Source organism: Sorex fumeus, unplaced genomic scaffold (assembly GCF_029834395.1).
Source record: "Sorex fumeus unplaced genomic scaffold, SorFum_2.1 ptg000038l, whole genome shotgun sequence".
In the NCBI taxonomy this organism is placed as follows: Eukaryota; Metazoa; Chordata; class Mammalia; order Eulipotyphla; family Soricidae; genus Sorex; species Sorex fumeus.
In genome coordinates this window covers 12207851-12228318 of record NW_026606095.1, presented here as the reverse complement: position 1 = coordinate 12228318, position 20468 = coordinate 12207851, and the positions used below count along the sequence as shown (strand labels likewise).

Sequence of the window (20468 nt, the reverse complement as noted above, 5' to 3'; positions counted from 1 at the left end):
GGGTCCTAATTAATTCTGGGGGGCTTTCAAGCAGTACTCCATAGAGGGGGCTATCTAAAAGGACTGTTCTTGGCAATTGTCTACCATCGAGACTCAATGTATGAGACCGAGGATGTGGTGCTGCTCAGGTCCTGAGGTGCTAGGGACCACCAGAGCATGGCTGGCCAAGTTTGGGAGACTCCATAGCTATACCCAGAGGTGCTGATAGGCCACATGGGGGCATAAAATAGAAACTGAGTTTCACCTGCCTTGCATACGACCCAATGTCTGTGATCTCCAGCCCCACTTACGAATTTTTAAGCTTGTAAACAGAGCCCAAAGACAGAAACCTTGGGACTGGAGCGACAGCACAGCGGGTAGGGCATTTGCCTTGCATGCGGCAGACCCAGGTTCCATTCCCAGCATCCCATATGGTCCCCCGAGCACCTCCAGGAGTAATTCCTGAGAGCATGAGCCAGGAGTAACCCCTGTGCATGGCCAGGTGTGACCCAAAAGGAAAAAAAAAGACCAAACCCCAAATCCTTGAGAGACTAGAGTGATAGTACAGAGGGCAGTGTGCCCACTTGAGTTTAATCCGAGCACCACTGGGTATGGACTCCAAACAAAACAAAACAGAACAAATTGAAACCTTGAAGACACCCCGAGGGAGATCATGAGTTGGACTACTAATTCTATCCACTGATCATTCAGGCTCAATCTCCATTTTTGTTTTTGAATTTTATTTTGGGCTGCAGCCGGGCAAACCCAGACTGAACACCAGTGTGATCAAATCCCGGCCTCCCGCATGCAAAACTCGTGCACCAGCCCCTTTAGTGCCATCTAATGATTTAAATAGGATCTGGGGAGGAATATCCCCATGCAACACCACCCGGCCTTTACAAAAAACGGTTTTGACTGTAGAGAAAGGGAGAACCTTACTTCCTCTTCTGATCTCCCTCTTGGAGATGACAATTAAGGAATCAGACCTCAAACCGGTTCAGTGTCCTGCCCTCCCTCGCCCCCAGGAGCCCAGGAACAGGAATTGGGGGCCAGCCTCACCCTCTTGGGGCCGAATAGATTGTGGTAGAGGGTCCGGAAGCGCTTGCGAGTGTAGTTGCAGCGGTAGGCCCCGCCCATCAGGTATTCGATCACCAGGCCGATGTCAATCAGGCTGATTCTGTAGTCAGGTGGCAGGTTCCCCTAGCAGGGAAGAAGGAAACGAAGAAAGAAACAAATCCAAAAGACAACGTGGTTTACTAGGGATTCTAGCCCGTGTACTCTGTATTTTAGAGTAAAAATTAATGATATAAAAAAAAGAAACATATGAATGTATTATTAGGCTGGTTAATTCATTCACCTTAAAATAGATCCAACCGAAACCTGGATATTCTCGCTTGGAAAGAAGACATAAGTTAAATAAGAAGATGCAGTAATCGTCGGCAATAACAGAAAATCAAAATATTTATTTCAAGTCTTCAGCTGGGGAGATAAAAACACCAGTGTAGCAGAGAGAAACACAAGGCAAACGCTATCTGTCCCTGTCGCTGGGATCTAAGGTTCCTCCATGTGGTCCCATCCCCCCACTCCTCTGTTGGGCTTGGAACCCAGATCCTCCACTCTTCCTTCACACAATGAAATGAAGACTCCTTCCAGAAGAGCATAGAGATTACCAGGATGTTAATCAGACAGGACAAGTTCAGAGCTCGGATATTCTTTTATACAATTTTTTCATGTGGCACCGTTTTTTGGGGGGAGGGGATGTTCCTGGGGGAGGCACCCAGCAGTGCCCAGAGCTTACTCCTGGCTCTGTGCTCAGGGAATACTCCTGGAGGTATCTAGGGTGAAACTTCTGAAGTGTTGGGGGCTGAGCTGGGGTTGGTTGCATTCAAGGCAAGGCAAGTGCCTGACCTGTTGTACTAGCTCTCCAGCCCTGACAACTGGCCCCTTCTCTATAAAAAGAAGAGTGTCAGAGGGAGAGAGGATTTGAATCGTCGGACAAAGCCCTTTATATAATTCAAGTCATTTGTGTGTGTGTGTGTGTGTGTGTGTGTGTGTGTGTGTGTGTGTTTAAAGAGGAAAGGGGAGGAACATGAGAATCAGTTGTATCAACTGTTTTCAAATTCAGGATTTTCTTTCATGAGAAGAGTGCTTCTTAAGAACCTTCTGGTAAACATTTTAGGGACCGGCTGCATGTAGAAACAAAACTAAAAACTTTTATTATTCTTATCCACTCATGCCTATTTCTGCTTTCAAAGGGATCTCTATAGGGATAAAGACAGTGACTGTGTCAATTTCCTTGGTGGGAAATACTGAGTGTTTGAGCACTCACTGAGTACTGGGGCATGGTGCTGGTGCTGGATCTCTTGGGCTGGGTACTGATGCAGGAGGGCATTGTGTGAAAGCCTGGGTCCTGGGTCCTGCACTCTGTTCTTTTTTTTTTTTTTTTGCTTTTTGGGTCACACCCAGCAATGCTCAGGGGTTACTCCTGAATCTGCACTCAGGAATTGCTCCTGGCAGTGCTTGGGGGACCATATGGGGTTCTGGGAATTGAACCCAGGTCAGCTGCATGCAAGGCAAACGCCCTACCCGCTTTGCTATTGCTCCAGCCCCCATGCACTGTTCTTAAGAGGCCTAAGGGCCATCACATTTTGGTTCCCCAAGAGACCATGTGGGATTTCACAGTAGAGGCTTGGGGTCAGTGGTCCATGGTGTAAGGATCTCCTGAGAACTTGGTGAAGATTAAGTGTTGGATCCTGTTCTACTTCTCTCTATGTACATGATTCTCTTTCTTGGTGTGTGTGTGTGTGTGTGTGTGTGTGTGTGTGTGTGCGCGCGCGCACCACACTTAGTGGTGCTTGGGGCTCAGTGCTCAAGGCTTGTTCCTGGAGGTGCTCTTGCAATGCTGGAGATGAAACCCAGAATGCCTCTGGTAACACAGCGTGACATCCAGCCTTTCCGATCACTTTCTTAGCCCTCTGCATGCTCCTTCTACGCACCAGAATTTGTTGAACTTCTAGTTTAGTAATAAGGAAGGCTCTGGGAAGAAATACTCTGCAGAATTGCACAATTACAAAATAGGGTCATTCGCATCAGCAAATTAGATGAAATTGTTTCTGCTAAACTCAGGGTGGGTTTTTATTAGCCTTGTTCAGCTTTCCTGTGATCTGCCATCACTGAAAGGCTTCAGGGTTAAGGGTGGCCAACTGTATCCTATCCAACATACCACTTTATAGTTTTTATTCTTTTAGTTGTCCTTGTATTCTCAGTGCCTTTAATAGTACTTAGTATGAGGTAGCCATTGGGTGAGTGTGTGCGTGCATGCATATGTGTATGCATGTGTGTGTGTGTGTGTGTGTGTGTGAGAGAGAGAGAGAGAGAGAGAGAGAGAGAGACAGAGAGAGACAGAGACAGACAGAGGCAGAAAGAAAGATGGAAAGAAAGAAAAAGGGAGAGGAGGAGAGAGAGAAAGAGAGAAAGAGTATGTGAATATATGTGTCTTGGGTCAAAACTGTGAATGAGTCGAATGGTAAAGTGGATCCATATGGTTGGGTTCAAGTCTAGTTTGGGCTTGTGAGTATTTGTTCTCCGTAGCAGAATTAACTGGCTTTGACATATGAGGCATCCTGGTAGGATGGTCCCAGGTTACTGTGGAAATCTGACTTCAAGTGTGTCTAGTGCTGCATTTGTGCTCACATCTGGATAAGAGGGAAGAGGCAGTCAAGGAAGCCCACCAGTCCATTGCCTTTGCTGTCCCCACTCTGAGTCACGCCCGTCAGATTCTACCTCATTGGCATGGCGCCCATTGTGAAATCTCTGGCTGGGGTGGGACTCAGGCAGGTTTAGGAATCTAGTTAAAACTAATTCAGGGGCTGGAGTGATAGTACAGCGGGAAGGGCGTTTGCCTTGCATGCAGCCGACCCAGGTTCGATTCCCAGCATCACATATGGTCTCCTGAGCACCGCCAGGAGTAATTCCTGAGTGCAGAGCCAGGAGTAACCCCTGTGCATTGCCGGGTGTGTCCCAAAAAGCTAAAAAAAAAAAAAAACTAGTTCAGCAAATTAAGCTGTTGGAGGGCCTCCTATGTGGAGTACAATCACTTGGAAACACAAGACCCTCATGTCCCTGACCTAGTACAACCCGCTTTGAGAGCTACTGTGTTAGCCAAATTGTCCCTTCGCAAAATGGTCTTGCTCTCTTTGGCACCTTTCTCAGAAAATCTCCTTGTTTTGTGGAGTCTCTCCTCAATCTCACTTAATTGCCTAGTAAACCTCTCCTCAGGCCATCATGGAAAACTAGTGATCTGACTTCATTATGCAAAACGTGGCAGAAATACCAGCGGGGACTTGGGGAAAGTTTGGTTTGAAGGTCATTAACTTTTCAACTGAGTTTCACAATATCATCCAAGCTTGCCCATTTCTCCTGGACTGTGGAACCAGTTACCACAGCGGCAGGTTCTATGTGGTGGGGTTCTCCCTGACCTCTAGACTAGGTGCTAGTGCTACTAGGTGCTACTTCATTTCAAAAGTGGAAGAACCACACAGCCAGAGCACACCTGGGCAGCCTCAGCCATGATGCATTTGGCTTCAAAATGACAAGCCTATGGGGGCAGGTGGCCACACGAGGGTTCTTTCCTCCTCCCTGAGAGGCAGGAAGGGGGAAGAACACGGAGGCCTCTGAGAGAGCTCAACGGGCTGAGCACATGCTCTCCAGGCAGGGGACCCAGGTTTGATCCCCAGTTCTGCATGCTGGTCGGAGTGCTGCTGGGGTGATCCTGAGCATACTGGGCTGGATATAGCCCCTGAGCACCACCACTGGGTGTGGTCTCAAACCAAGCCAAATCAACAAAAAACTCAACAGCAAATAAGCAAAGAAACACTGGCTCCATACCATCTGTCTGGGCACTCTTCACAAAAATCAGTCACTTTCCAAGTTTCTTCCCTCAGTTTTCTTGCCGGTTTAGGGGGCTGATCTCCATAATCTTTTATAGGCTATATTTCGGAAAAATCTTCTCTCCCCCCATCAAATCTATTGTCATGCTCTCAAAAGTAAGTCAATTCAACTATACCTACTTTTGGATCTTATAAGAATTTTCTAAATTTAAAAACACCGGTAAGAGTGAGCCAACATCTATTAGATTTGCTGTTGAGAGACCTCTCTGTGAACATGTCTGAATTCTACAAATCATGACACCAACATTAGCTGAAGACCAGTAATAAAAGACAACATCTTATGCTTTCATGGTGTCTCAAAGAGTGGGAATGAAAAATAAATTTAAAAAGAGGCAAAGAGTCACCTTTTGCAAGTGACTATTAAAGAGGTGCTGCAGCGGTAGATACCACCAAAGAAAGGGCTGAATTCTTCATTTTCAACAAAAAGAATCGGCCCCAAATGGAGGTGTTTATCTTTTCCCCCACTGCAGTTCAAGTCTTTTCCCACAGTGACTTTCTTCCTTCCTTCCTTCCTTCCTTCCTTCCTTCCTTCCTTCCTTCCTTCCTTCCTTCCTTTCTTCTTCCTTCCTTTCTTTCTTTCTTTCTTTCTTTCTTTCTTTCTTTCTTTCTTTCTTTTTCCTTCCTTCCTTCCTTCCTTCCTTCCTTCCTTCCTTCCTTCCTTCCTTCCTTTCTCCTCCCTCCCTCCCTCCCTCCCTCCCTCCTTTTTTTCTTCCTCCCTCCCTCCCTCCCTTCCTTCCTTCCTTCCTTCCTTCCTTCCTTCCTTCCTCCTTTCTTTCTTTCTTTCTTTCTTTCTTTCTTTCTTTCTTTCTTTCTTTCTTTCTTTCCTCTCTCTTTCTCCTTCCTTCCTTCCTTCCTTCTCTCTTTCTCTCTCTTTCCTTCCTTCCTTTCTTTCTTTCTTTCTTTCTTTCTTTCTTTCTTTCTTTCTTTCTTTCTTTCTTTCTTTCACTTTTTGGGTCACACCCCATGATGCACAGGGGTTACTCCTGGCTTTGCACTCAAGAATTACACCAGGTGCGCTCGAGGGACCATATGGGATGCTGGGAATTGAACCCGGGTCAGCTGCTTGCAAGGCAAACACCCTACCTGATGTACAACCACTCCATGTTATTCTACAACTCCAGTCCCAAATATTCTGTTTCTTGAGTTTGATTTTTGGGTGATACCTGGTAGTGCTTGGAAGTTACTCTAGACTTTGCTTGGGGTCACTCTTGGGGATGCTTGAAGAACATGAAGTGCTGAGGATTGAACTTGGACTGAAGGCATGGAAAGCGCTTTTTTTTTTGGATTATTATTTTGGGGGTACCATACCCAGCAGTGCTAAATGCTGACTCTGAGCTCTGGGATCATTCCTGGCATTTCTTGGGGTACAATATGGTGCCAAGGGATGGAACCTGGTTCTGCTGCATGCTACACAAATACCTTACCTACTGTAGTATCTTTTGAACCCCATGCAAAGCATTTATTTATTTTTCCCATGCAAAGCATTTAAAACCCATCAACCTCGAGTATCCTGGGCTGCACTAGGGAGGCCATCTGTGTGGTAAGACGTTCCTTCTCTCCCACTGTAGGAAAGTGCCCCTGTCTGAAGTATCTTGCTTTTTCTCTTTCTGTTCTATCCTCTGCGTCCTCTTCCTTCTCTTTTCTACAACTCAGAAGGGCTTTGTCTTTGGTAGAAAGCCAAGCAGAGCTCTGTACTTAACCTGGGGTTTGATTACCACCAGAAGCCTATTCTTTAGTGCTTGATTATTAAGAATGATTTATGTTTGAATTTCTGTGGCTGGAGAAAGAATTCTGGGACCTTTGTTTCTTCACCAAGTTTTGCTTGAAAACCTGAACGGAACTGGACCTGTATTCTGTTTGACCACGAGGGGGCGACGTTCCTCTAACCAACGTTCTCTGCGCACCTGCATTTCCCTGCCTGCTCTGACGTAGGTAAAAGGTGATACAGTATCCCCGAGGTCTCCCAGGAGAGAGTTGGATGTGCTTGTGTAGTTAGGCAGCCAGAGAAGGCAGCGCTAACTCTACCCTGTAATATGTTTGATTTTAGCCTGCAAGGCTGAATGTGTCTGTTAGGAGAGAGAAAAGCAAGGGGAAATTGGCTTTAGAGTTCTTGAGGAATGGAAAGGAAAATAGGTGACATGGAAAGAATAAGTTTGCAGTTGCCCTGGGTGACAGAGAAGGTGTGCCAGGGGATGTGTTGGAGGTGCTGGCAGTGGTGAGACCACGGAGGTCCCACAAGGCTCCAGCCAGAGGCGAGGGGATTAGGAAAGAGGGAAATGGGCATTCACTCTGTTCCTCACTCCTTGTGTGATCGGAACTGGTCCTTTGCAGTCTCTGGTTTTCACTGAAATGGGGCTAATCGGTCATAGTTCCTTCGACTGATCCTAGCGGTCCAGGGACCCCTGTGTTCTCCCTGCGGGTCTTAAGGCAAAGCTCCTAGGATGGATGGAGTTTCCCAGAACCCCCTGGACTTTGGTTAGGGCCGTTAGGGACCAGGGATGCAAATGGGGATAATTAGGACTGGCTCAGCATCCTTATGGCTGGTCTGAAAAATCAGAGCTAATGAGGGCTCTGTCCACACCAACAGGTAATCCGCAAACCCTTATGGAGGAGTCTTCCCAGCTCAACCCGTTTCAAAGAGGAGGTGAACAAACAACTCGGAGTAATTCTCACTCAGTCTGCTGGATTTGTCTTCCCTGCTCTGCTTCAAGGTAATCATGCTGGTAATTGGCAAAGCCTCTGCTAATTGTTCAATTTCTTCCCATTTCATGCCTTAATAATGCATGGCGAGCCACGTGACTCAATCTGATCCACAGAATCAAATGGAGAAGCTTGGATCTATGGGTAGGCATAATTAGATAGCTTGAAAACACCTTTCCTCCCCTCCCTTATGTTCTGGCGCTATGATTCTACAGTGAATTTTTATCCAGACTGTGACCAAGAAGGGCGTTTTAGTGAAAGGACTAGGTTAACGTCACTTAATAGATTGGCTTTTCTAAATGAACCCTGCATGCCCATATCAGTTTATGACGTCATGCTCAGATTGCAAATTGTTTTATTGGAAACTCATAACAAGTCTTCAAAAAGAAAAAAGAATAGAAAAGAGACTGTTTTCTTCTGATCAAAGTAAGGTGGATGATGGTCCCTGGTTGTCAGGTTTCCTGAGGGAGAGTAGAGTAAATTCTCTCCCATCAGAATTCATGGAGATTATTAAGGACATTCATCCAATGTTTAGTATGGAAATAGACTGGACAACCATTTACAAAAATAAGACTACTTTAACAAATTTGCATGAATTTAGTAGATAGGATTATGGAGATATCCTTTCTTTGCCCTCAAAATATGTCTGGAAAGTTCTATGTTTTTCATCCTAAAGAAAATCTGCAAAGTTCTTAGTCTTGATTCCCATATAAGTAAATTAACAATTATTATCATTTTCACCACTGTCTTTATGTAATACTCAAATATCAACCTCCTTTTCTCATGTGGGAGGGAGAGTATAGGTGATCTGCAGTATTAGCACATAGAATTTAAGAAATCAAAACTTCTACCTGAAAACATACAGAGGCACAAACTGAGCAGACAGTTAGCTACTGTGACGGCAGTTAGATTTCACAGGAAAGCAGACAGACATGGGCCACTCTGGTTTCATACGAGAGCCTTGGCACAGCCCATGGATTTATGCATGAAAAGAACGGTCCAGGGAGTGGGATTGGTTTATATCAAGTTCAATTTCTCGCTGATGCTGAATAACTCTTTTACCTCCCTGTTCTTTAATTGTTCCGTAGATCTGAATAATTTGAGATTTTGGAACTAGTGGGGGAATGATCCTCTGCCTTCATATCTGTAGGTTCCGAAGATTAGTTGGCTTTGAAGTTGTCATGTCTCTTGCCTTCCCATGATCCGATAATCCTAAATGCATTCCCTGTGCTCACAAGTGTTATTTCCAGTTAACGTTACAGACACATGATCAAACACTGTTTCAGGTCCGGGGTTGTCTTCCTGACTCACAAACTGCATTTTGCATCCGAGCTTATAATTTACTGATTAATTTTTGTCACAGGTTAAATCAATTAATATGTACATAAGGTCCTAGCTTTGTAAAGCACAAAGCACAGGCTAATTATTATGTTCCTTAATTGTGAAAATTGCTTGAACTATTCAAGATTTTCTTGGCATCCTAAATTGTTTTTTTTTTTTTAGATTTCACATATCAGATTGGCCAGAAATGCTGGAAATCTGAGGAAAGGAGTCTAATTTTCCTTTCACTCATAACAATAACAAAAAAGCCAGAACCCTCTTATTTTTCATTCCCTTCATCTGTTATATAACAAGACCAAAACAAAGTGTACTCTGGCTTCTTAGGCTCTGCCATTTTAATTTTTTTCTTTGTTTTGTTTTTGGGCTATACCCAGTGGTGCTCGGGGTTTACTCCTAGTTTTGAGCTCCTGGTGAGGCTGGGTGAACATATGCAGTTCTGGGATGGGACTTAGGTCAGCCGCATGCAAGGCAAGTGCCCTACCCACTGTACTATTGCTCTGACCCATGCTACTGACGTTCTTACTCTTCTAACATCGATTTTTTCTTTTATCTTAGAAATAAATAGAATCTGTATTTTCTCTTATTTCTTCCCAAGGAAAGAAAGAACAGACAGATTTCTTTTACTCCCCCACCTGATTGATAATCTCTTCTCAGGGAAAATGATAAATTATTCCTAAACCATTTCGATACTATTCTGGGTGCTTTGTGATTATTCCTTTCCAGCTACTAAATTAGGAAGTAAATGAGTGTTTATGTAACAATATTCTTGTTCCAGCATTTGGATAACACTTGAAAGAGAAATAAAATGACTCCTGACTAATATTCCCTCCTCCCAAATTCTCACCATCCTATCCTTTCTGTTCTTCCATTATGAGTGCACAACTTTATTGAAGAAATTAAAAAAATAATATATGTATCTTCTGTAGTTTTTAATGCAAATAAGGAGTCAATGTAAGAGCAGTGTGACATTTCAGGAAAGAGAAAATTACTTTGCAAATCAGAGTCCTATGAAGAAGAGAACCAAATCAGAAGTATTTGAAGCTTTTATACTCCAGGGAATCCATCTACAAAATCTCTATGAAAATCAGACTGGTATCTGGGCGATGGAGGTGAAGATTTGGATTGACCAATGGCTGGGTCTGACGAACAGGCAAAGCTGTCCCCTCAGAATGCACTCTGGTCCCTGCAGGGACGTCCACTATCTTACAGTGATGGGAGGGTATTCTACTTATTATTTTAGAAAAAGCTGAATACATTTTATTGAACACAAAGAACAAATATTTTGGCGAAGAATACTTGTGGGGTGCATACTCTTTTGATTTTCTAAGATATTTCCCCCTGACTACTCCTTAGGTTATTTGCAGCCAGGGTGAATAAAATGAAACTGGAAGACTTGAGGGAAATGGGTTTGTTAAGAGCAGGTAGGCTTGCAGTAGGAATTGGGCAAACTAAGTGAAGATGTGATTTGGGGGAAATTGCTGTTGGGTTGGGTCCCAGATTATGCCAGATCTCTTTCTCTTGGTGTAAAAGAATTTCAGACTCCACTGCCCACTCACAGAGGAGATGTTTCATCACCATTGTGCGGAAGTGGAAAGAAAGTTTGCAAGGGTCATTAAGTTGGTTTTCTGTTGCTGCTAAGTAACACTGAGACTCGGTAACCCACGGTGAGCTGGATAATAGATTCATTATAAACTGTCCCAGAGCCTTTTGTTGCCTCCTCACACTTTAGTTTTGCACAGGAGATTATTTGCTGCTTCAGGAATTGAACCTGGGGCTACCAGATGCAAGCCCTGTGCCTTACTTCCTGTACTATCTCTCCATTCTAAGGCCACTTGAAGGAACAAATTAAAAGTGGCGACAGATCACTGAATGTCAGTTTTGGTGAAGAATGTCCAAAGCAGGAGAGAATTATAGTCTCTTTCTGACATGACTTTGCGGATTTGGGTAAAGAATTACTACAAACTGGGGGGTGGGGTAGTGGTGGGTGTACTGGTGTGTGTGTGTGTGTGTGTGTGTGTGTGTGTGTGTGTGTGTGTGTGGTCCTTGGAATAAAATATACTTGGAAGATGCTGAGAAGGTTCAGTACCTGAAAGAGATTGTCTCTGAAAGAGATTCTGTGCAGCAAAGATACAGACATGCCGCTGAGATAAAGCAGCTGCCTTCACCAATCCTCTCTTCTCATCTATCCTAGGGATTAGACAATGATTCTACTTTCTAGAATCTGAGCTCTAACCCTTGTTCTTCACTAACCACGTCCCAATTTCATTTACTGCTGGCATTTCAGCCTCCTGATTTGGAAAGAATTCCACCTGATCAAAGCTACTGGCTCTCCAAACCTCCTCACTGCTCTCCTCATCCCATCAAATGAGATGATAAATGTGCTCAAATGTACTGAACGCGTCAGCAGAATGGAATGCCGTGTCTTCTTTCCTGCAGCTCGGAGACATTCGGAGCTATGCTCACTGCATTCTCTAAAGCTAGACGTGCCAGGGGCACATGCCATCAGGAGTTAGAAATGAGGAGATCTCTTATGGTCAGGCAGGCAGCTCCCCAATCAGTGAAAGGGCATATGGAAAAGTATAGGTAATGGCATAAATCCACACGGCATGGCAGAAAGCCTAGAGATTCACTATCCAGAAGCATTATGTCCAACCAAAGCATCGAGAACCACGGAGGCTGAAGATTGAATCGCAGCTGCGTTATAAGCAGATGTTTGCGTTAGAAGACACACAGGTACGCACACACGCACGCACGCACGCACGCACACCGTGTCTTGGAATGAGGGTGCGGTGGCAGGCAGGGCCAGAAAAACGCTAGCAGCTCATGCAAAACAGAGGCACTTTCTAGTCACAGCAAGCAGGTCCACACAGGGCCTCCGACCTGGAGTCGAGAGGGTGCTTACCTTTTTGACGTCCCTCACCAAGTGGTACAATGTATTTGAGGGCCCATGTCTCTGAAAACAATAAAGAAGAATCAAACGGTTTTGCTAGTCAGGGGCTCTCTTGGACAAGGCAAGAAGGATCTGGAAGGAAGGGTTCTGACCAGGGGAGGGGTAGTTTGTTAAGATGAACCTTGTTCTAGTTGCTCAGTTGTCCCTAAACAAACACACTGGTAGAGTTGGGTTTGGGGTACACTCTCAGGACAAAGCATTGGAGGGCTTAGGTTCAGCGTTTGTGAAGCTGGCCTCCACTGCTTTGGACAGCCCTGCTAATGCATTATGTCAGGGGCTAGTTTTGCAGCTGGGAGACGGAAGGGCCAATTTACTGCACTAGAGATACATGTTGGCATGTTGCCGATTGCAATTTGATGGCTATCAATAATAAAGCAGAAATGAGCCAAAGCAGCAAACGTGTTCTGTTCAGGGCCATATAATATTCAGACTTTGTGGGCCATACAATCCTCAACACAATGAATCAAATGACCTCGTGTCAAAGCAGACAGAGACAACAGAACCTTGCCCATGTTTTTATAATCCTTTATTTTTTGAACATAAGAAAGTCTGGATTCCATATTACTTTAATTCAATATTGCAAAATATCATTCTTTAGAATGGGATAAGAAATGACATAAAGACAGTGGCAGTGGGCCTATCACTTTTATATGCCTTGATAGAAGTGAAGGTGCAGTAATTTTGTACATCAAAATAAATGTTAATACTATTGAGACCATGTTAAGCAACATAAAAAAGTAGCTAAAAATATATAGTTTTTCTATCACTAACATTAACAATTTTTTTCTTACTTGCAAGCTATATGAAAATAGTCAGTCGGATTTAACACTTGGGTAAGAGTTTATAAAATTTTGCTCTAAAGGAACACGCTACATGTACTTTTGAGGAAAGGAAAGGCTTGGAGAAAAAAGAAATGTTTATATGTTACATTTTTGTACATAGCAAATGTATGTCCCATTTGATAGGAATCAAGTGAAAATGTCTTGCCATCCTATTGTGTTTCAGGGCAAGGGATACTAGATAGAATAGAGGGTTCCCCACTAACTAAATTCCAGACAGATCAGGACTCATTCGTGATACACGCATACTCCAGGCAGTGCATGGGACATGTCTATACTAAAATTACTGGTTGTTGATCTCAACTTCAAATCCAACTGAACGTCCTGTATTTTTGTTTGCTAAATCTGTTGACTGATCTCAGTGCTGGCAAATGTTTTAGCATGACTGGGACACATTCGAGTATTATGCCCATCCCTAGGCACCAACTCAACACCATCATGCAAATGTGAGTGAAGGGAATGGGATCTTATGTAAAGTCTTTTGTGGATGTAGAGTCAGAATGCCTGGCTCTGCTGTTGAGACCATAGGGAAGTGTGCTAACTAGGACTCAATCTTATTTCCTACATGGGAACAAACATACCACTTCTCAAACCGTGCTGTTGTGAGAATCAGAAGGATGAAATGTTTATAAAGCTATTAAACAGGACCTGGCACTCAACAGACTTTAGTTTTTACTACTGGGGTCCTGTCCTATCTCATCAATTTTTTAAAGACAGTGATGAATGAGTGGGCGTTTGTTCTGTCTCTTCCCTGATGGTTATTGCAATGAAATGTCTCTCTCTCTCTCTCTCTCTCTCTCTCTCTCTCTCTCTCTCTCACACACACACACACACACCACTGCAGTGCTCACATGTATGGTAAAGTTCTCACTGACAGTCACACAATATAGTGTGGTGCTTTTGTATATTTTGGTTGCAGAAATGGCAGGGGTCATCTACATTGTGTTGTTCACAAAGTGCTCACTTTAATACACTATTGAATCCAATTTTCTAGTGTTTTGTTGAGAGATTTCGCACCTAAATTCATCAGGGTAATTGCCCTACTGTTTCCTTTTTCTTAAGAAAATATTTTTCTTATATGGGGTTTAATATTAAGGTAGTGCTGGTCTTGTAAAATGATCTTGGAAGTCTTCTTTCACTCCATTTTTTTTGTAGTCAGAGAAGAATGATACCTTAGTTCCTTCATTCCTTATATTTGGTTTTCCTTTGGGAAATGTTGGTTTTCTGTAGTGATACACTTTGACTCTCTTCTTACTACCTTGTGTGAATCTACCTTAAATTTTTGTTTTTTGCAGTATGGACGATTCTCAAAAAATTAGAAATTGAGCTCCCATTTGACCCAGCAATACCACTCCTGGGAATATATCCCAGAGAGGCAAAAATGTATAGTCGAAGTGACATCTGCACTTGTTTGTTCATTGCAGCACTCTTTACAATAGCCAGAAACTGGAAGAAACCTGAATGCCCAAGAACAGATGACTGGTTAAAGAAACTTTGGTACATCTACACAATGGAGTACTATGTAGCTCTTAGAAAAGATGAAGTCATGAAATTTACATACAAGTGGTACAATATGGAAAGTATCATGCTAAGCGAAATGAGTCAGAAAGAGAGGGATAGACATAGAAAGATTGCATTCATCTGGGGGATATAAAGTAACAAAGTATGAGATTAATACCCAAGAATAGCTGAGATCAGCACCAGGAGGATTACTCCATAACTTAGAGGCCAGCCGGGTATCCTAGAGGAAAGGGCTATTCAGATAGAGAAGGGAGCACCAAATAAAGGATGTTTGGAGGATCCTCCCAGGAGGGGAGATGCATGTCGAAAGTAGACTATGGACTGAACATGTTTGCCACTCAATGCCTCTTTTGCAGACCACAACACCCAAAAGGAGAGAGAGAACACAGGGGATTGCCCTGCCACAGAGACAGGGGGGATGGGGGGATGGGGGTGGGAGGGATATTATCCATGGTGGTGGAAAATGGGCACTGGTGGAGGGATGGGTATCTGATCATTGTATAATTGAAACCAAAGCACAAAAAATTGTAAATCTACAACTTTAAAAAAAAATAAAATAAAATAAAGGGAAAAAAAATAATAATAATAAAACAGAACCAGAGGTAAAAAGAAAAAAAGAAAAAAAAAAAGAGAAAAAAATAAAAAAAAATTTTTGTTTTTTGGTTACCCTGAGGCTTACTTGAAACAAATATTTTCTTCTGGGGGTACTGAACCATATCTGGCAGTGCTCAGAGCTTACTCCTGGCTCTGCACTTGGGGATCATTCCTGGGGTGCTTGGGAACCTTGAGTGGTGTCAGGGATTGAACTGGAGTCAGCCCCAAACAAAGAAAGTATCTTCAGCCTTGTATTATCTCTCCCACTCACTTCCTTGAAATATCTTATACTGTAAGTCCTTTGCATCCACAAAGTACACCCTACCATTTTACCACAACCTCTCCATTTTCTGTCTTTCATGTTTCACTATTTATGCCTTTGAATGCTGTGTGTTTTGCCAAATGAATGAAAGTCCAGGAATGGGCTTAGTGGTGGAATTCCCATTTTGCAGGCATGAAACTGCGATCTGGAGTCCCAGGACCAACTCACATGCGGAGTGAGACCCTCGCTGTTTAGCACTGTTCATGATCCCTGATACCACGGCAAAGTATATGATTTATAGCAAGTTGCAACCAAGTGTGTATTGGCACCACAACTAAACAAAAAAGTGGGTAGTCTCTGGGGAGAACCACATCAAAGTGTGTGCCCCTTCAAACCCATGTGTACCGACTAGAAAACACTGAAATCAGACAGGATGCAAGACTGCCACTAACTGTGAACCTTAGCAGGCATTGCAACTGAAGTGTGCATGAATGCAGTTCCAAGTGTGTAGCTCTGGCAAGAACCGCAATTAGAGTGTGTGAGCACCACAAGCAGGACGTGTGGTATCTTGACCTCACAATAACGATGGTTTAAAAAAAATACTTTGGTCTTATGATCAGAGTGATAGCACAGCAGGTAGGGAACTTGCCTTGCATGTGACTGACCCAGGTTTAATCCCCAGCATCCTAGATGGTCCCCTAAGCCCTGCCAGGAATGATCCTTATTTCAAGGCAATCACCCAGGAGAGACTGGCCTGAGTAAGCTCTGAGCACTGCCTGGTGTGACCCAAACACCACCACACCCCACCCTCCCAAAATAAAACTTCTTTCTTTGGTCTTGGAATCCATGTAGTAAGTTTAGGTGCTTAACCCAGAATACATACAGCACTAGAGAATTTTGCATCTGATGATATATACTTACCTTGGTCTGTGTGTTGTGTGTTTTTCATGAAACTAATTCACATCCTTCCATTTCAGTTTGAAGACCTGATTTCATAGTTTATTGTAAAAAAATGTTTTGATGGTGATCAGTTCTCTCAGTTTTTGTTTTTCGGGGAAACTATTTATCTTACCTTCACTTAAAAAGGACAATTTTGCAGTTCAAAGTATTTTTGGTTGTCTTTTTTTTCTTTTAGCATTTAAGATATATTTCTCCATATTCTCCTGGTCTGCAAGATATCTACTTTAAAATAAGGGGAAAAATTTTTTTCTTTTGCGGCCTTAGAATTTCTTCTTTAGCCTTTGATTTTATACAGTTTTAGGATAATGTGTCTTAGAAAAATGTTTGTATCCAAATTTGGGGGTGATATTAGTTTCATGGACTTGGATACATGCTCAAATATCTTTACAGGTTTGGAAAGTTCTCAATCATTACTTAAAATTAGTAATTCATCCTCTTTCCTCCTTTTTAATTTTTCAGGACTCCAACCTTGCATACACCATTTTTCTGCATTGTGTTCCATAAACTCCAAAGGTCTTCTTCATTCCCTTTAATTCTTCTCTAATTAGATATTTTCAAATAATCTGTGTTCACACTCATGGATTCTTTTCTTTGCTTGTTCTTTTCTCTCTATTGAATTTTTCAGTTCAGTCATTGCATTTTTAAATTTTTTTTTTAATTTTTAATTTTTTTTATTTTTGGGTCACACATGGCAATGCACAGGGGTTACTCCTGGCTCTGCACTCAGGAGTTAGTCCTGGCAGTGCTCAGGGGACCATATGGGATGCTGGGAATCGAACCCGGGTCGGCCGTGTGCAAGGCAAATGCCCTACCTGCTGTGCCATCTCTCCAGCCCCAGTCATTGCATTTTTTTTTTAAATTTTTTCTTTTTTTATTAGTGAAACACCATGAGGTACAGTTGTAGATTTACAAATTTTTGTGCTTGGGTTTCGTTTATACAATGATCAAATACCCATCCCTCCACCAGTGCCCATTTTCCACCACCATGGATAATATCCCTCCCACCCCCATCCCCCCATCTCCCCTGTCTCTGTGGCAGGGCAATCCCTTGTGTTCTCTCTCTCCTTTTGGGTGTTGTGGTCTGCAAAAGAGGCATTGAGTGGCAAACATGTTCGGTCCATAGTCTACTTTCGACATGTATCTCCCCTCCTGGGAGGATCCTCCAGTCATTGCATTGTTAAGTTTCAAAAATTTGGAAAGACTTGGGGCTAGAGAGAGAGCACAGGGGTCAAGACACTTGCATTGATTCTGTGGGCCCCAATTCAATTCCTGGCACCCCAGATGGTCTCTTGAGCCCCACCAGGAGAGATCCCTAAGCACAGAACCAGGAGTGAATCCTGGGCACCACTGAATTTACCCAAAAAAATAAAGTAAAGTAAAGTAAAGGCCCTCCCGTTGATCATCGATTTGCTCGAGCGGGCCCAGTAACGTCTCCATTGGAGACTTTGTTGTTACTGTGTCTGGCATATCGAATACTCTCGGTAGCTTGCCGGGCTCTCCGAGAGGGGCGGAGGAATCGAACTCGGGTCGGCCATGTTGGCTGCGTGTAAGGCAGACGCCCTACCGCTGTGCTATCGCTCCAGCCCTGCCCAAAAGGTAGGATCTCTCACCCAAAAAAAGAAACAAAAAATTCTCACAGATCAAAAATTCTTGATCTCCTGCAGTGTCAGAACGGCTTTAGAACAAGTATTTAGAATCCTTCACTGGGAAATGAATGTGTTTCAATTAAGGTCGATTCCTGGAAGGTGCTCCTCTGGGGGAATCATGTTTCCCTCATTGAAGGTGATTTCAGTGATTTCACATGTGAAGCAGCAATCACCTCTTCCAGATTTGATGGATGCACGGGGTAAGAAAAGCCCTTGACTATAGCAGGGGGCAAACTGGAGTGTACCTTGAGTTCAGCTCTGGGGGTGAAGAGTGGCCTATGTAAGGTATGTGGTGTCTGTGTCTGCCTGAGGATGATGTTTTGTCAGCCTAATTTAGGGCATCCACAGCATCTAGAACTGCATGGTTCTTGGTGAGCACAAGAGGTTTTCAGTGTCTGCAACGGCTACTGGGGTCCTTAGTGTCTCCAAGCCCACTGACTAGGATCCAAGGCAGACAACAGAGGAAATGGAGCTGGTGCAATATACATGCTGAGTAGTTGAAGACAATTTCAGGCACCTGTACGGTGGCAGGGACTGGCTGCAAACACATACATAGTGACAGAGGCCAAGTATAGGTCCACCGGCAACTGCAGACACCCTGACTGTTGACTTGCATCCCGAAATGGCATGCACATAGCCATGGAAGCTCTTGAGAGGAGTCAGAACAGTGGGGTTCAGGGGTAAGAAAACCATGTAGTGCAGACTAGTTACAAGAGACAGGCCTGAAGCTAGTTCAGAAGTTGCTTTGGGTGCCTTGACTGTTGACATGCACTCCTGTGATTACAGGACCTTGCCATGGGTATACAGCGGTGGGGTCTAGTGACAGACCAACGTGTCACCAGAGTCTTCCAGGAAACGTGCTGCTTCAGAACTGCAGATCTCACTGCACGCTACCCATTGTCCTGTGATATGGATTGGTGACAGGAGAAAGGGCCAGATCAGGCCTGTGCAGAGGGGTGGCTTGCATTGATGGTAAGCATGTCTGATTATCGCAGCATCTAGCCAAAGGCACATACCACGGAGACCGTCGGTGTGTGCCATGTCGACAGCATGCAGGTGCAGAGTGGAAAGTTCTAGAGCTCAGTGCAGACAAGAGAGGAAGGATCAGCCTGTGTGTGGCAGAGAGCATCTCAGCTGGCATCTCGCACTTGCTTTGTTGTTGAGGTTTGCTGGTGTGGATTCTAGGCGCTACCACAGATAAGGGAGAGGGAGTGTGATGGTCATGTAGGTAACTGCCATCTGCAGATGCAAATACCTGTAGGCTTAAAACAGGTGAAATCTGCAAGTGGTCCAGGATGGAGGAACTGGACATGGGTTTCTTTAGTGGGAAAACTGGTTGGGATCCTCTGCATAATAGGTCACTAAGAACTGGCTATTGTCACTGTGTAGATGACACTGGCGGCCCCTTGCTCTTCTTCTTCCTCCTTCCTCCTAGCTGACATGGTACGGTCTCTGCGTGGAGTGAGAAATCAAAGTGCATCCTTGGGTGCTGTCCCCCCACAGGTGGGAGAAGCTGGTCACTTACCTGCTTTTCCTGTCTAGCTACGAGTTCCCTCTTAGCACTGAGTCGGTAAAATGAACCTCATCTCCTTCCCTTTTCTGTGGTTATTCTCAGGTTTTATGTTATTCTGGAACCACTGAAATGTCTGGCATCGGTTTCCGAGCCCTCCCAGAGCTCGTTTTCTCTTTGATGGATAACCGGCTAATGCTGATCATTGTTGCAGGATGGAATTCGGGTCTCCTACTCCATCATTTTTGTCCAATATTCTTATTGAAGGCCAGTAAAGCTGAACCAAGAAAAGTCTGCTGCAAAGCCAGAAATGTGGAGCCTTTCTGATAACCTGTTTTCAGCTTTGGGCCATGGGAATGAGACAGATCTGGGATGACGCCTGCCATCAGTGGGGCAGTCAAAAGGCTTTATCCCATTGGTGCCCTGAGAGGAGGAACAGAGAGCATTGTGGCAGAGGAGATAAAGAGTTACCTCTGAGATAGATGCATTAGCTCAGTACTGGCTTCTTTATGGACTTAGAGAATTTATGATTTGAATAAATTGACTTTGTAGTCTTAGTTTTCTTATCCGTGAAATGGGAAAAAAATAATGTCTACTCTTTAAACATCACTGGATGTTGGTGTCTGAATTCAGCTCAGAGCCTATATATTATATGCATTGAATACACTCAATGACTTTACAATAGTTGTTCTTCTTATGGTTACCCCTAGCAAGTATATTAGATTATTACTAAAAGTCTTTTGGGAGGCAACTTATAAGAAGTATTCTACATTTTATTCCATTGTAGTTGGAAAGGAAAGAATTTTATCATTCTGAAGGTAACAAAATGGTGTGGTTAACCAGCCTCTGATGCTTGATTTAAATTAGTATTTTTTCAGTGACTGCTTTAAATGCACTCTGGACTCGGGGACCATAGGAGGATACTAGGAATGAACCCAGGTCAGCTGTGAGCAAGTTGGTGCACACCTTACCTGCTATACTATCTTTCTGGCCCCAATTTTTGAATAATCACGCAACTTTCTGCTTTAGATGCTGACAACTGAGCAGTTAAAACAAGTGGAATCCTGGTAACTTGCTGTTTGCTGTCTATACAGGTCTCAGGGGGCATTTATGAACAATGGTTCATGCATTTGGAAGGCAGGGAAGAGACTCACACATGTGGAAGGCAGGAAAAGTTAAAACAAAGAATGTAGAGAGAAAATAGAAAATGGCTTAGC

General features: G+C 43.7%; 1 protein-coding gene across 5 annotated transcripts in view; it reads right to left on the bottom strand.

Annotated features, from left to right (window-relative positions):
- The window catches only part of TRPM3 (transient receptor potential cation channel subfamily M member 3), a 997482-nt gene that overhangs the window by 128762 nt on the left and 848252 nt on the right, over positions 1 to 20468 (bottom strand). For 3 of the 5 annotated variants that reach the window (XM_056118728.1, XM_056118724.1, XM_056118726.1), the window contains 3 exons: positions 11872 to 11922; positions 1337 to 1372; positions 1039 to 1179 (listed from right to left, as the gene is read on the bottom strand). In XM_056118728.1, coding sequence (XP_055974703.1) covers positions 1039 to 1179; positions 1337 to 1372; positions 11872 to 11922 — 228 coding nt within the window. The remainder of the gene's footprint in view (positions 1 to 1038; positions 1180 to 1336; positions 1373 to 11871; positions 11923 to 20468) is intronic. The other 2 variants (XM_056118725.1, XM_056118727.1) reach the window with 1 other exon arrangement.